Source organism: Capsicum annuum, chromosome 2, assembly GCF_002878395.1.
Source record: "Capsicum annuum cultivar UCD-10X-F1 chromosome 2, UCD10Xv1.1, whole genome shotgun sequence".
NCBI lineage: Eukaryota > Viridiplantae > Streptophyta > Magnoliopsida > Solanales > Solanaceae > Capsicum > Capsicum annuum.
Window position 1 is genome coordinate 1,461,900 of NC_061112.1, and position 15,777 is coordinate 1,477,676.

General features: G+C 37.0%; 1 protein-coding gene across 1 annotated transcript in view; it reads left to right on the plus strand.

The window, feature by feature from the left end:
* Nucleotides 1–11,552: 11,552 nt before the first annotated feature.
* Nucleotides 11,553–15,777, plus strand: part of LOC107857589 (protein CHROMATIN REMODELING 19) — a 37,747-nt gene continuing 33,522 nt past the window's right edge. The window contains exons 1-4 of the mRNA XM_016702408.2: nucleotides 11,553–12,316; nucleotides 12,403–12,520; nucleotides 15,283–15,323; nucleotides 15,428–15,678. Of these exons, the coding sequence (XP_016557894.2) occupies nucleotides 11,792–12,316; nucleotides 12,403–12,520; nucleotides 15,283–15,323; nucleotides 15,428–15,678 (935 nt within the window). The 5' untranslated portion in view covers nucleotides 11,553–11,791. The remainder of the gene's footprint in view (nucleotides 12,317–12,402; nucleotides 12,521–15,282; nucleotides 15,324–15,427; nucleotides 15,679–15,777) is intronic.

Genomic DNA, 15,777 nt, shown 5'->3' on the forward strand with positions numbered 1-15,777 from the left:
AAGTTAACTTTATTTCTAGTTTTGACTCTACGTGAAGGATTTGATGGTTTTGTTGTCAATTGTGATGCATCTCATGTGGAACTTGATTGTGTATTGATACAGCATGGTAGGGTGATGGCCTATGCTTCTAGGCAGTTGAAAGTTCATGAGAAGAATTACCCGACTCATGACTCGAAGTTATTAATTGTGGTGTTCGCATTGAGATTTGGTGTCACTGTTTGTATGGAGTCCAAGTCAATATCTTTTCTGATCATAAGAGCTTGCAATATGTGTTCACCCAAAAGGAGTAGAATCTTAGGCAGAGGAGGTGCCTTGAGTTGTTGAAGGATTACGACATGAGCCTCCACTACCACCCAGGTAAAGCTAATGTGGTTAATGATGCTCTTAGCAAGTCATCTATAGGAAGTCTAGCTCATGTGGATAAAGATAAGTGGAAATTGGTGAAAGATATTCACCGTTTGATTGACCTTGGGGTTCGTCTTTAGGAATTTGAGGATAGTGGTGTGTTTATACAAGAAATGGCTAAGTCATCCCCTGCTGCTGAAATAAAAGAGAAACATGTATTGGATCCTAACTTAATGAAAATTAAGAGAGATGTGGGTCAGCATAAGGTTGTAGCTTTTAAGATCGGTGGCAATAGTATCTTGAGGTACCAAGGCAGATTATGTGTTCCCGACATAGATGGGTTGAGAGAGAGGATCGTGGCTAAGGCTCATGAGTTGCATTACGTCACTCATCCTGGTTAGACGAAGATGTATCATGATCTTAAGAAAATTTAGTGGTGGAACAACATGAAGCGAGATATAGCTAGTTTTGTGGCTAAATGCATAGTGTGTTAACAAGTGAAGGTTGATCACTTGAGGCCCGGAGGGTTGTATCAAGAGATTGAGTTGCCTGTATGGAAGTGGGAGATAATTAATATGTATTTTGTTACAGGTCTTCCTCAGTCTCAGAATCAGTTTGATTTAATTTGTGTTATCGTGGATAGGATGACCAAAACTGCTCACTTCTTGCTAGTGAAGACTAATTATTCGATAGAAGATTATGCGAAGTTGTTCCTCCAAGAGATTGTGAAGTTGCAAGGGGCACTTGTTTCTATCATGTCAGATCACAGTACTCAGTTCTCATCTCATTTTTAGTATTCATTTTAGAGAGGTTTGGGAACTAAAGTAAGACTTAGTACTACTTTCTACCCACAGTCGGATGGGCAAGCGGAAAAAACTATTTAGACATTGAATGATTTGCTTCGAGCTTGCGTAATTAACTATGGTGTTAGTTGGGTTGATTATTTGCCTCTTATAGAGTTTGTGTATAACAATAACTACCACTCTAGCATTGGTGTATCTCCTTTTGAGGTGTTGTATGGTAGGAGATTTCGTACTCCCATTAGGTGGTTTACGGTTGGTGAAGCGGAGATATTTGGCCGGGATCTGGTTCACCAAGCAATGGGGAGGGTGAATGTGATTCGGGATAGACTTAAAACTTCCCAAAGTCACCAAAAGTCCTACGCGACTGTGACGCGTAAAGATTTAAAATTTGAGGTTGGCGATTGGGTATTCTTGAAGGTATCTCCCATGAAGGGAGTAATGCAGTTTGGAAAGAAGGGGAAGCTCAGCCCCCGGTATGTCGTCCCGTACTTAGTTTCAAAAAGGGTTGGTAGAATTATGTATGAGTTGGAGTTGCCTTCCAGTTTAATCTCCATTCACCCAGTGTTCCATGTGTCAATGTTGAGGAAGTGTGCAGGTGATCCATCGTTGATTGTGCCTATCAAGGATATTAGTATTTAGGATTCCTTGTCTTATAAGAAAGTCCTTATTGAAATTTTGGATCGGCAAGTTCGTCGATTGCAGAAGAACGACTTTGCTTCGTTAAAGGTTCTATAAACAAACCACGAGATTAAAGAGACTACTTGGGAAGCCAAATAGGACATGAAGTCGAAGTATCCATTCTTGTTTTCCACACCAAAAAATTATGCGTAAGGTATGTGTTATTCTTAACATCGTTGTTTTATGACTTTGTTTAATGAAAGATTGATTTCCTTGGCATCTTTGTTTTTTAACTTGGTTGAAGGTAAGAGTAGAGGTATATGGAGTCAAATCATATTTGTGTTTCCTTGTCCCATAATTCGAGGATGAATGATCCAAGTGGGGGAGAATTAAAACACCCCAGATTTTTTGGCCCTTGAAAGTTCTTGAGCTTTGGACTCTCTGCCTTAGTTACGACTTGTGGCGACGAGTCGTGAGATGTGGTTACGGGTCATAGGACCCTGGTCGTAACCAAATTACAAACTTAGTGGAAAGGTTCTGTTCTGAGTAAGAGTGGCTCACTATGAGCTACGAGGATAAGTTACGAGTCGTAGGTTCAAAACGTAGAATGGCCAGTGATTAATTTATTAAGGTTTTATGTTGCTCATAACTAGAGCTTACGAGTCGTAAGATCTCCTTACGAGTGGGTTGGTAGGGTCGTAAGGTGGGCAGTGCGTAGGAGTTCCTAATTGCTGTCTTGGTTACGACTCGTAGTCACATGTCGTAAGATGTGGGTACGAGTCAAGGGGTTGACTCGTAGCCAAAGGCGGGTGTTTCCAGCTATTAAGTTGAGGGCACTCTGGACATTTCCCACTTTAACCCCTTGGACCTGTAATACCCCATATTTTTCTAGCTTAGTTTAGCCCCTAGTGTGTCAAGGGTTAACTTTAAAAATAAATAACTCCTAATACGTGTGGAATTTTCCAACTCTAGACCCATCATTGTGTATATAATTGAATTAGCTTTCTAACGATACCAATTCCGCATTAATCCGATACGCGGTTGAGAAGTTATGACATTTTTAGTGAGAAACAGCAGATCACCGCATCGCGGTGAAGTTCCAATTCCCAATTGTTCGATTTCCAGTGGGGCACCGTGACTAGCCCGTATCACGGTAAAGCCCAAATTCCCATTCGTCCTTTATCCGGTAGCTCACCGCGATCGGCCTGTATTGCACCAAAATTCTCAATGGGGTAGACACCGCGTCGCGGTGGAGTGCAAAATGACACTCGTCCCTTATCCAGTTAGCCCAATGCGATTGCACCGCATCGTAAAGATGGACAAAATCAAGATTTTCCCTTATCCAGTATGGCACCGCGATAGCCACCGCATCACGGTGGGGCCCAAAATTGAGATTTTTCCAGTTCTGAGTAATTTTTACAAAGGGCAATCTAGTCATTTTCCCGTGCCCCAATTCATCAAAAATAAGGAATTAACCTATTCTAAGCACTTTATGCATATTTTTCATCAATTCTCTCTCAAGGAAACCCTAGAACCACAAAACTTAATCCCCAAGAAAGCTATAGATTCACCATTCTTTTTCCAAATTAACCCAAGATTCAAGATTTACAATCCAAGGCTTTCAAGAAATCATCTTCAAAAGCACTATTAGGAACTCAGAGTTCAAGCTTTTTCATTTATTCATCAATTGAGGTATGTGGAGTTTTGATCAAGGATAATCTTTCATCCATATGCCCAAAACTAGTTTTAAATTACAAATTTACATGAATTTCAATTTAGGATTCATACCCATTTATTGTTAATTGAAGATTTTGAGATTTCAAGTGCTTTGGATGTTGAATTACATGTCTACTTTCGTAAATTCATGCGTGTGACTATATTTTCCAGATTTTGAGTTGAATTATGAATATTTTCATTTTCAAACATGAACTTTATGATGATTTGACATGAAATTGATGCATGGGTTATCAAGCCTTAGTTGGATATTGTTATTTCAAAGCTCAAGGATTTTTTAAGGACAAAAATTTGGGGTGTTACACCTGTATATTGATATTCTTGTGACTGATGTGTTGGAAAAGCCTGTTAGGATGATATGGCATATTTACAGGTTGTATATTGCTTAGAGAAAACTTGGGTAGTTGGGGTAGTGATTCTCTCTATCGTTGTGGATTAAGATTTATTATCAGCAATACTTGCTGAGTACATGTGTTTCGTACTCACCTTGCTTCTTTTTCTTTTTACTTATTTTTTGTACCTCATACAGGTATTGGTTCGAGTAGTAGATTGTAGATTGCTTTTCTTCAGTGTTGACATTACAGAGATCAAGGTAGTGGTGATGTTTCAAAGAGTTTAGCTGGATCTCTCTTCTTTTATCTTATGCTTTATCCATAGTTAAGATACTTTAGATTATTGATATGATTTTGTATTAGAGGCTTGTACTAGTGACATCCGGACCTTGGGATGTATCTTTGAATCATTACTTCTTCTATAAATATTTTGGGATTTATCTTCTTCTTCCACTTCTGATTTATTTAATTATTGAATTTTGGTTGGGATAGGCTTTCTATAGTTGATCAACACCCGTGTTATACTTCACTTCTTCCACTGTTGGTCAAACGTAGAATGCAACTAGGTTGGGGTTAATTCCACAAGAAATATGGCTAAAAATCAGGTTAGTGCAATTATTTAAACAAGTAGTCGATTATTTTTTAAGGAAATATTGTAAATTAACAAGTAACAACTTCCATTTTTAAGCAAAAAATACAACAAAGTATTAAGAATGTTGTTTTAATCAATTAATAAGAATGGACTAGACTAGAACTATATTCGCGATTATTTCATAAATCAGTAAGTGTAGCATACTAGGGATCTATCTTGGTGCCTAGCATGCAAAACTGTTAAAATTGGTTCACCTAAACGTCATTCAACCCTAATTAGATGAATATAACTCTAAATACCTCTCGGTCTTTGGGTGTTTTAATCTTGACTACCCTTAGTCTCGAATTAACTTTACTTATTAAGGCTCATGTCATTGGATGATGACTAATAGCCTCAAATATCCATTGTTAATCTCTTTTTCTATTCTTTACCTCTTATCAAGCAAGTGAAGAATTAAGGTGAGTTCTAACATTTCAAACAGTTAAAAATCAATCAAAGCAAAGAGAAGAGCAATAGATGCGTGAACACGGTTCCACAATCATTAAATACTTTAATCTACTTTATTAATTCATCATGGTTCCCACACCCTAGTTATGAGATTTAGCTACTCATGTTTGTAAAATAAAATCAAAATTTATGGTAGAAACATAATCATGAACTTACGAGATGAACATTGAAATATGAAATAACCAAGAATTAAAGTATGTTTATTGCTCAAAATCAAAGAATATTTTGTATCTAAGCAACAAAATATGTATCAAAGTAATAGGAGCGTGTAAACTCTAAATAAGAACTTGGGGAAAGTATTATAGGCAAACAAATCTTGTCCTAAACAAAATAGGATTGTAGGTCCATCAACACTCCATGAGTCGTGGTTTGAGAGTACAACTCATAGTATGTGGATCCCAACTCATAGCTTGCAAAAATCAATAAAACTTCTTTAAGTCTTTACATGTCATTCTACGATGTGTGGTCTTAGACAACGACTCGCGGTCTTTAGGCTCAATTATCATACTTTCAAATATAGACTATACAACTTTCAATACAACTCATGGTTTCACTTTATAATTCATAGATTGATTGTGAGAACTAGTCTACTTGAACATCTTCAAATATCTATCTATGGGCAACAACACGACCATACTCTAAGTTTATGGGTTGTTGGGTGAGTCATGGTATCAACTTGAGTTTGCACTTTCTTTAATCACCCTCCATGGTCTTAGTATGACTCATACTCCAATTCATGAGTCGTGGATAAGCTTTCATAAGTCACACTTAGTAGGTTTTAGCGTATTTACCCACTTTTGGTTTTAGAATCTGTTTTCCTGCACAAATACACAAAACAAATCATATCTACTAACATATACTCAAGAACGTACAAATTTTCATATTTTAAGCATTGAAATCGCAGTGAAATTCCACTCACATCAATCGACCATGTTGTATGGACTGGGGCCTTAGCCGCTCAAGAACTCCACATTTAGAAGATAAAAGTTGAAGAACTAAGTATGTTGAGATGGATGTGTGGGTATACTAGGAGAGATAATATTATGAATGAGGATAACCGGGATAAGGTAAGAGTAACCTTAATAGAACCAAGATGCGAGAAATGATGTTAAGATGGTTTGAATATGTACACAACAGAAACACAATGCCCCGCTGACAGAATGTGAGAGGTTGTATATGAATGACTTTAAAAGAGAGAGGTACACCGAAGAAGTAATGGGTTAGATTATTAGACAGTACATGCACAATTTCAACTTACCAAGGATATGACTTTTATGAAGGAAACAAATCAGGATAAAAGATTAGCTAGATAGTTAAGGGTTTCCATGCCTATCCTTATGTATTATTATTCATATTATTAGTCGTACTACCACTCTTGTAGTTTCCTGTCCTTTATTTTGGTTACTATATGTTTTTGTTTTGGACTTCAATTATTGTATTATCTTATGATGTCTAATGTTCAAGATGATTTGTTAGGTTGTCTATAATACTTTTTGATTACTTATTTATTTCTACTATTTCTTTTTCTTTACTTCTTTGTACTGTTTTTTCCTTGGGCTGAGAGTCTCTCGAAAATAAATCTTTACCTCTAAGGTAATGTAAATTTTGCGTACACTTTATCCTCTCCAACCCTCAATTTATGGTTGGAGATGTAAGGTCTACTCATACTTTATCCTCTTCAACCCCCAATTTGTGGTATAACATTTGTTGATGTATTGTGTACTAGATATCAAGGGGCCTATGGTAACATGCGGCCAATATATGTTATTTTTTATCTCAATTTATGTGACACAAATAAATGTTTGATAATCAATCATATTTTTAATATGTTTTGGGATATATTAAGTTGTTAACTATTGATAATACTTTTTATGTATTTTTTAAATAATATATGTTACTCTCTTTATCCAAACTTTTGTGGCATTGATAGTTAATTATAATTTTTAAACAATTTATATTTTTAATTATTGTGATTTATATTTTTTTTTCTATTCTACTAATTAGAAGTGACATAATAAAATTATTATAAAAAATACTTGTGAAATTTTTTTAAGTAGGCCCATATAAGTTTATCATTTTATGTCTATTTTATCTTTTTTATTAAATATTATTAATTTTTTAATACTTAAATGACTTATAATAATTAATTATGGGTGATAGTAAAATCACGGTTGAAGCAGCTAAAGCAGTTATATCATAAATGTCTATTTACCTTTTTATTAAATATTATTATTTTTTTAATACATAAATGACTTATAATAATTAATTAAGATGATATAGTAAATTCACGATTGAAGTGAAGCAGACATGTCGATCATGAGCAGCCTGCTTGAACTGCTTCATTGTCATAGAAAAATTAGGGATAATATAGTAAAATCACTTTTGAAGCAGCTGAATTAGGATGTCGACCATGAGCAGTTTATTTTAGCTGCTTCATTGCTCCTTATTATAACGACCCAATTTTTTGGAACCGAAGCGTCACACGGTTCTCATGATCTGGACCACAAGCTAACCCTCTACTGATATCTATACCCGAGCACTGCATAATATCTGTAATAAATACAAAAAACTGGCAAAAACTGACCATAAGGTTCAAAACATCTAGAATACTCAAAACTGAAAACTGAATATTGCTACATCTGTCCGAAAAGCCTCTAAACTGTCATAACTGTGGAGTTGATGGGACAAGTACCAACTAACTCTGTCTACTAAAAATAAACTAAATCTGATACAATAACAAAATAAGGATCATCCTCGAATGAAGAGGACTCACGGGTAAGTCTACTGCTACTGACTAGGACTGAGCTGCTAGGGGTACTTTGGATCTCGTGCCTCTGAACCTATAGTGTTAAACAAAACACCATAGCATAAATGCGTCAGTATGGTAATTTACTGAGTATGAAGATGAGGTAAGGCTAAGTGCAAGGGCTTATGCATGAGCAATTTCTTAACTGAATAATCATGAGAATACTGAATGAGGACATATGCATGCACAAACCATAACTGAAAACATCGCAACTCGAAATACTGAAACTCGGATACTGCTTTACTAACACCTGAACTCACTACTAACACTGAGATACTGAATAACTAAATCTCCTGATATAGAAAACTGAGTACTGAAATTGAGACCAATCCCATCTAGTAAGTGATCTCAGAAACTGAAGATACTGAAGGTGATTAACTGAATCTACTCAGATCAATGACTGGAAGCTGAGCTTACTACTCTTGACTGACCGAATCTGAGATCAAATCTCTCTAACGGATGATCTCTGAATCTACTATCAATGATAAGAAAAAATTATGTATAAGATCAAACCTATCTAGCGGAAGATCTCTGAATCTGGTTATGAGAATACTCAACTGAATCTAAGACTCAGATCAACCCTATCTAACGAGTGTTCTCTGGATCTGATAATGAGATTACTCAGTTGAATCTGAGACTGAGATCAAGCCTATCTAACGGGTGATCTCTGGATCAAATAATAAGATTACTCAACTGAATCTAAGACTGAGGTCAAGCCTATCTAACGGGTGATCTCTGGATCTAATAATGAGATTACTCAACTGAATCTGAGACTGAGATCAAGTCTATCTAATGGGTGATCTCTGGATCTAATAATGAGATTACTCAACTGAATTTGAGACTGAGATCAAGTCTATCTAATGGGTGATCTCTGGATCTGATAATGCTGATACTGAATAACTTTACGTGAGACCATGCCTATCTAGCGGGTCGTCTATGAGTCAATAGAACTATCTGAGTTCCTTACTGATATAGGTGACTGTATTTGGTAGTATTGATTTCTGAGTTCTACTCTGAAGATTGATACTGAATCTGCAACTGTGGGAGTGCTCACTTAACTGATATACCCCAAATCTGAACTGGTGGGGTCCAACCTGTAACCCCAGCTGGAAGGGTGTCAATACCGTGCCACGGGTAAAGACCTCTCTAACGGGTGACCCTCACAGAAAGTCAAGCCTAAGGCAGTATAATAGTCAAGCCTTATTTTAGCAGGTGACTCTTGCTCCTGCGCTGGCTACATAGTTCTAGAGTTCAGGGATTGCTCCTAACAACTCTGCCTCTCTAACGGGGAGCCGCAATCCCTGCACTCGCTCGGTACTAGCTCCTACTCCCAACTGAAAGACTCTAAACTGATTCTTAACTGAGCATAAATTGAGCTGAATCTGATACTAATCATGTTTCTCGAATGATCTGACTAAGTTACGCTGAATTCACTTAGTTTCGTATCTAACGGAATACTACTGAATCTCGTTATCTGACTGCATGATACTGAGTTCCGAACTGAACACTTGAATACTACTAGATCTAAGTTGAGTACTGGACTGAGGATAGAATACTAGCGATACTGAGATTACTGAGATTTTTGAGATTTCTTAAGTTTTGTATCTGTCTAAGAGTACAGAGTTCTATTACTCACTGAGTTCTGAGAATCGTGGCTTGGCTGAGATTATCGTGAAAACTAACACTGGCTCTACACTGCAAATAAATTGTCGGGTATAAATACCCCCAGGACTTGATAACATAAAAGTAAAACATAACCATTCTTGAATAATCAAGACCATGGTCATTCATCCACCATCACAATCACTAAAGCACCTCTTCAAGCATTTAGGAATCATAAACATGTGATAATATAAGGAGACATGCTATTGACTCATACTCCATTCAACAAGATCTTGCATCAAACACTTAGCATGCATTAAAGAATACATAATTGAGGGATTTCATGTTATCATGCCGCAATTCATTCACTAAGGCTTTTCAACAAACACTTGGCATGCATGGGCTTGCCCACAATTGGGGATTTCTAGTCATCATGCTATAATGGCTCTAATTTTTTCACATAAGCATTTTATTGAACATATGGGGAGCATGCTTTGCTTATTCAACAATTTCTACACTTAATTGACATGAACACATCACTTAACAAGCAAATTGAAGAGGGTTTATCATGAACATCACATGAATATCACATACTAGGGTCAAAGCTTGAAAACCTTGTAAACAAACATGAATTAAAACTCAATAATAGCATGAACTTCAATTTCAATTCACATGAATCATGAAAACTCATAAAATAAGAAGCTTTAAATTTTGAAAAGGATTCTTGAGCTTCTTGGGTGAAAGGGACCCAAGAATCAACATCTGCATACCTTGGAAACTCTTTCGTGAAGGCTCTTGGAGGGATTCTTGATTTCTTGATTTCTCTTGATTTTTCTTGAAGAAGAAAGAATGGTTTTGATTTTGTAGAAACCTTAGCTTTTGATGTTGAAGAGGAGAAATGAAGTTGTGCGCCTTGATCGGGTTTAAATAGGGGTTGAAAAGAGTGAAAAAAGGACCAAAAAGTCCTTTTTTAAATTAAGTTAAAAATGCTGAACGAGGGCTGCGATGGTCCATCGCATCGTCCGTCGCACATCGATCAGAAAAAGAACACACTGCCTCAATGCGACGGTCTCAACGATGGTCCGTCGTAAATCCGACAGTCTGTTGGATCATCCGTCGCACGTTGGCCAGGATGAGGCCACACCGCCTCAGCGGCGACTGTCCTAGCAATGGTCCATTGCAGTCTTGACGGTCCGTTGCCCTGGCCGTCGCACTTGGGCCAGTCACTGTCTTGGTTGCGACAGTCTGGGCGACGGTCCGTCGCAAGCTCGACGGTTCGTCAACCCGGCTGTCGCACCTGGGCGGTTCCAACTACTTTCAGTAAAACGACCATAACTTCCTCGTCCGATGCCTGATTTTGACGAAATTGGTATCGATGGAAAGCTTATTCAATTCTCTACATGAAAAAAAGTCGATATTAGGAAAATTCTACGCGGTTCAAAATATTTCTCACTTGGGAAGACACTTCTCAACCTTTTAGGGTCGGATTTACACTTCGTTGAACATGTTCTAAGGCTCAGACTACGAGAGAATTTTGCGGGGTCTTACACTTATTATATAGGAAAAAAAATTATATTTACATATAAATGTAATTAATGGTTTACACGTGCGAGGCAGTCACATATTAGTTTTAGAAAATTAAAAAGAAAGATAAAGATCGATAATAATGTAAGAGAAATTTTTCTGAAAGAGCGGAAAATGTGCACTTTATTTAGTAGGCGTTTGACAATGAAAACTAAAATTTTCTGGAGTTGAAGTTGTGTTTGACCTTATTTTTTTGATTTTTTTTAGACTTTTGGAAAGACTTTTTTAAATATCACCCCTAATTTTTAAAACTATCAAAAATCAATTTAACTAATTTACCTACAAGATGCAATCAAATGTAAGAGAAGAAAATAATATTGCCTTTGTTGTTGGTGTTGCATAAAGAGTCGCAAGAATGAACGAATTAAGACTCCATTGTATCATGAGTAAATTTTGAGGAAGAAGGAAAAATTTAAAGTTACCTTCAATTTTGAGGTCTTTTATCCATAGAAGTAGAAGAAGTTGACAATATGGTAGTTAAATATTTAACTCTAGCTGTTGGATGAAACTAATAAGATATTTTTGTAAAAATAAAAAAAATGAGGTTTTAAAATTTTCATGATCAAACACTCTAATTTTTATTAAAATGAAATAATTTTTTTTGAAGAAGTATTATTTTTTTTACGGGAGATTTTTTGTAGTAAATAATTTTCATCCTTTTCCTGAAATAGACCGTCAGCAATTTGTCTTGGTATGTGTATGTGCTGTCTGGGAAAATGGAAAAGAGTAGTAAATTCTTTACGAGCTCGCGCGCGTAGCAATAGATTTCTCATTCCCAAAATACTCATACTCTGCAGTCTGCAATTCATTTTCAAAATTCCCTCCTCCAACTCCAGCCTCCGGTCCCTCTAGGGTTTCGTTTCTTGCCATGAAGCGTGACTATTACGAGATATCCGACGATGAATGGCCGGAAGACAATTCCTTCAATCCTTCTCGCGTTCTCAAACTCAAGCCTTCTGCTCCACCTCCTCCTCCTATCGAGTCCTTTGCGTACACAAAGAGCACCAATCACGATACCTCAAAATCCTCCAATTTCATCCAAGTGTTGGACAGCTCGTCGGAAGAAATCGGAGTTGGAAATGCGACGGAGAATTTGGAGGACGACGACGCTGAAATTGACTCCACTATGAACCAGACGGCTAGCCGTGGCCGCCGAAGGTTTGTCGTGGATGATGAAGACGAAGGATTGAATTCAAATGGAGAGGAGGAGATTGAGCTTTTCGAGAACGAGGAGACTGAAGAGGATGATGATGATGATGTTGTAGGGAAGGCATTGCAAAAGTGTGGCAAGATATCTATGGAGCTTAAGAGAGAGCTTTTTGGTACTGCAGCTGCAAAGTGTGATTCCTTTGTTGAAGTGGAAGAGGCTTCTTCACTGAGAATCGTGACTCAGGTATGATATTTGAGCTAGCTGCATTTGCACCTTTACTATTGTAAAATGTTATTTTTTTTTTGTGATTGAAACCTTTTTCATTCAAGGATGATATAGACCTGGCATGTGGAGAAGGAGATTCTGATTTTAAGCCAATACTAAAACCTTACCAACTCGTTGGAGTCAATTTCCTCCTTTTGTTGTATAGAAAGAAAATCGGGGGAGGTACTTCTTTATTTTATTATTACTTTTTCTTTAGAAAATATTTTTATTTGATACTACTTTTGTAGCATGGAATTCTTGTATGAGTTTATGATGATTTCTCTGTCAAGTTTTTTTTTGGTGCTACTAAGGTTAAACTTTTAAGTGTTTTTCTGACTCAACATATGGTCATTGCGTTTTTGATGGAAGATTATTGACAAATGTTTGTCTCAGTTCCAGAAATAGTTGACAATCACTCAATTAGCTTTCAACCGCAAGTTAGCTTTTTCCTGTCATTTGAACCAATATTCTTATGATCAAAAAACATATAATCTATTTAATTGAGGTCATCATTGATATTCTTTAATAGTTACCGCTCAGTTCTTAAAGCTTGGGAGCCTCAAATTTTTGGGTTGATATTGGTGTCTATGTTGATTGAAAATAAACAAGAGTAACACTGATATTATTAACCACATGTTTAGTAACTGTATGGACATCGTTTTTTTCTCGTATATATATCAGATAGGTGTCTCTTCCCCCTTCCCCCATGGGGACTACCACCTACCTCAGGGAAAAAAGAGAAAATCAACTGAATATTCGATCATTGCTTCTAAGTTCAATTGACCTGGCTAATAGAGGATGGTATGAAGTACTGAAGAAAGGTTCAAATATCATTCTTTTAGTGTCTTGGAATTTGTCGTACAAAGTGATAAAGCTTAGATGCTTCATGTCTTTTTATTATCTTTAGACATGTACCATTGGCGAGATCAATTTCCTTCCAACTTGGTATTTACTAACGGATTGTTGGATTGGCTACATAAACAAAAATAATTCCAGATAAAATTCTGCATAAGTAATACAATGTTTGTTAGTCTAGTAATAACTATTGTAGTGTTTGGTTGGTTGTATGAAACTTCACATAGCTAATGCAACATTTCTTGGTGGTATTAAACTCACTATTTCTAATGCCTGTTCAAGTTATATCCAAACAACAACAACAATGACATACCTAGTGTATTCCCACAAAGTGGGGTCTGGGGAGGGTAAGTGTATGCAGGCCATGCCACTACCTCAGATGAGGTACAAAGGCTGTTTTCAATAGACATCCGACTCAGGACACTAAACAGTAAAAAGACATAGTAAAAACAAAAACAAAAATGGAATAACACACCAATAGATAATAAAGAAACGAGACATGCATAGAGTAGTTACAATACACTGCGAACATGAAACTAACAAACACATGCATAGCACTTATGACCACTCCTACCTACTAGATAGGACACACTCCCACCTACTAACCCTCTACCCTAATACGCGTCCTCCTCACCCTCCTATCTATGGTCACTTCCTCCGTAAGCTGTAACTACTTCATGTCACGTCTAATCACCTCCCTCCAATATTTCTTCGGCCTACCTCTACCTTGCCTGAAACCATCTATTGCCAACCTCTTGCACCTCCGAACTGGGGCATCCATACACCTCCTCATCACATGCCCGAACCATCTCAACCTCACTTCCAAACACATGTTATATTATGTAGGATAAATACAGAGTAAAATGTGTATTAGCAATACGTGAATAGAGTATTTAAAGGCAAAAAAGCCCTTAAAGTAGCCAATCTCAAGAAGCTTCTACCTGAAGTGATAGCTTCTAGCTAGTTCTGTGGATAAGATGGTGCGCTTCAGCTCGCGCAAGAATGGGATGGTAGTGGTCCACTGGCAAGTCAGAGCTTTGGTCTAGTGGTAAGAGACAATACATGTAGTGCAGTCTAGACGCATGTCACGAGTTTGAACACTGCTGCGGACAAAATGTTTGTAGATTAAGTGGAGAAGGAAGAGGGTGGGTCCACTATCCATCAAGTTTCTAACCGTACACCAACTAGCCCTTGGTAATTTCTCAGTTATAAAAAAACAATAGTAGGAAATCTCTGAATGAGGGCCTCTGTATTATTTCTGAGCGTATGAAAGTCCCTAATTATTATTCACTTCATAACAATTCTCACAGTATTATTCACCACATAAGTGATCCCTGTGTTATACTTCATCAAAAGTGATCCCTGTATTATAATCTCTGGATAATTGGTCGATGAACCGAATAATCTGTAAGTGTTCCTCAATATCTATGTAATCAGTTAAAGCATAATGTACAATATTCCATTCAGTTTTAAGTTATTTATACAAAATGACAGGACTGTTGTTACTCCATGTTTTCTATACCGAGTCTGATCTGTTTTATGTGCATTAAAAGTCGGTGGCAGAGCCAGAAATTCTAGGAAGGGTGTTCAATAAAATAGGAGCTCCTTTGAAAAGTTAAAAAAATCTTGCAGCCGCTTGGATTCGAACCCGTGCGCACAGTGTCCTTGACTTTTGCTGAACACCTATTACCGCTGAGCTATTTTCAAAACGTGATATTTAACCAAATAGAATAGCATCTTGCTTATAGCATAGGGTTTACCTGACCACCCTTGGTAGGCTGTAGCTCTGCCCCTGTTAAAAGTTTTTCCCAAAAGTTTACAGGAAAACTACTTGTTTCCTATTTAGGTTCACATGTGAAACTCATACCACCTAATAGCCTTTATATTTCGCAAGATCATGTTTCTATCATATAGCAAATAGTCACAACCACCTTTTTTTGTCTGTACATATAGTCTAGAGAGATAGAGACTAATGTTTCTGACCTAGATTTGCTATCAAATTATTGCTTGACAAATGTTTAATGTACATACATGCATCCCAATTGGGTCTTGTACCTCAAACTTAAACTTTTTGGGTCTGGTTTGTGCAGCTATACTGGCTGATGAAATGGGTCTTGGTAAGACCATTCAGGTATGCTACAGTTCTTACTTTTTATTTTCCCTGATTGATGCAGATTATTTCTTTTATCTTGACTTTTAAGTGATAGGTAATGATGGATTTATCGGTCTTATTAGGCAATCACATATTTAACATTGCTGAAGCATTTGGAAGATGATCCTGGTCCTCATTTAATTGTTTGTCCTGCCTCTGTTTTGGAGAACTGGGAAAGAGAGCTAAAAAAGTGGTGTCCGGCATTTACTGTGATCCAATATCATGGTGCTGGACGATCAGCTTACTCAAAAGACTTGAGTTCTCTGGCTAGGACTGGACTGCCACCTCCGTTTAACGTTATCCTAGTGTGCTACTCGCTTTTCGAACGGCACAGGTTTGCACATTATTTTTATGACCTTCAGTTTGCATCAAAGTGGAATGCACCATTCAACTGTTCCTGGTTATGGATTTTCTAGTCATTTATCGCTGTAAG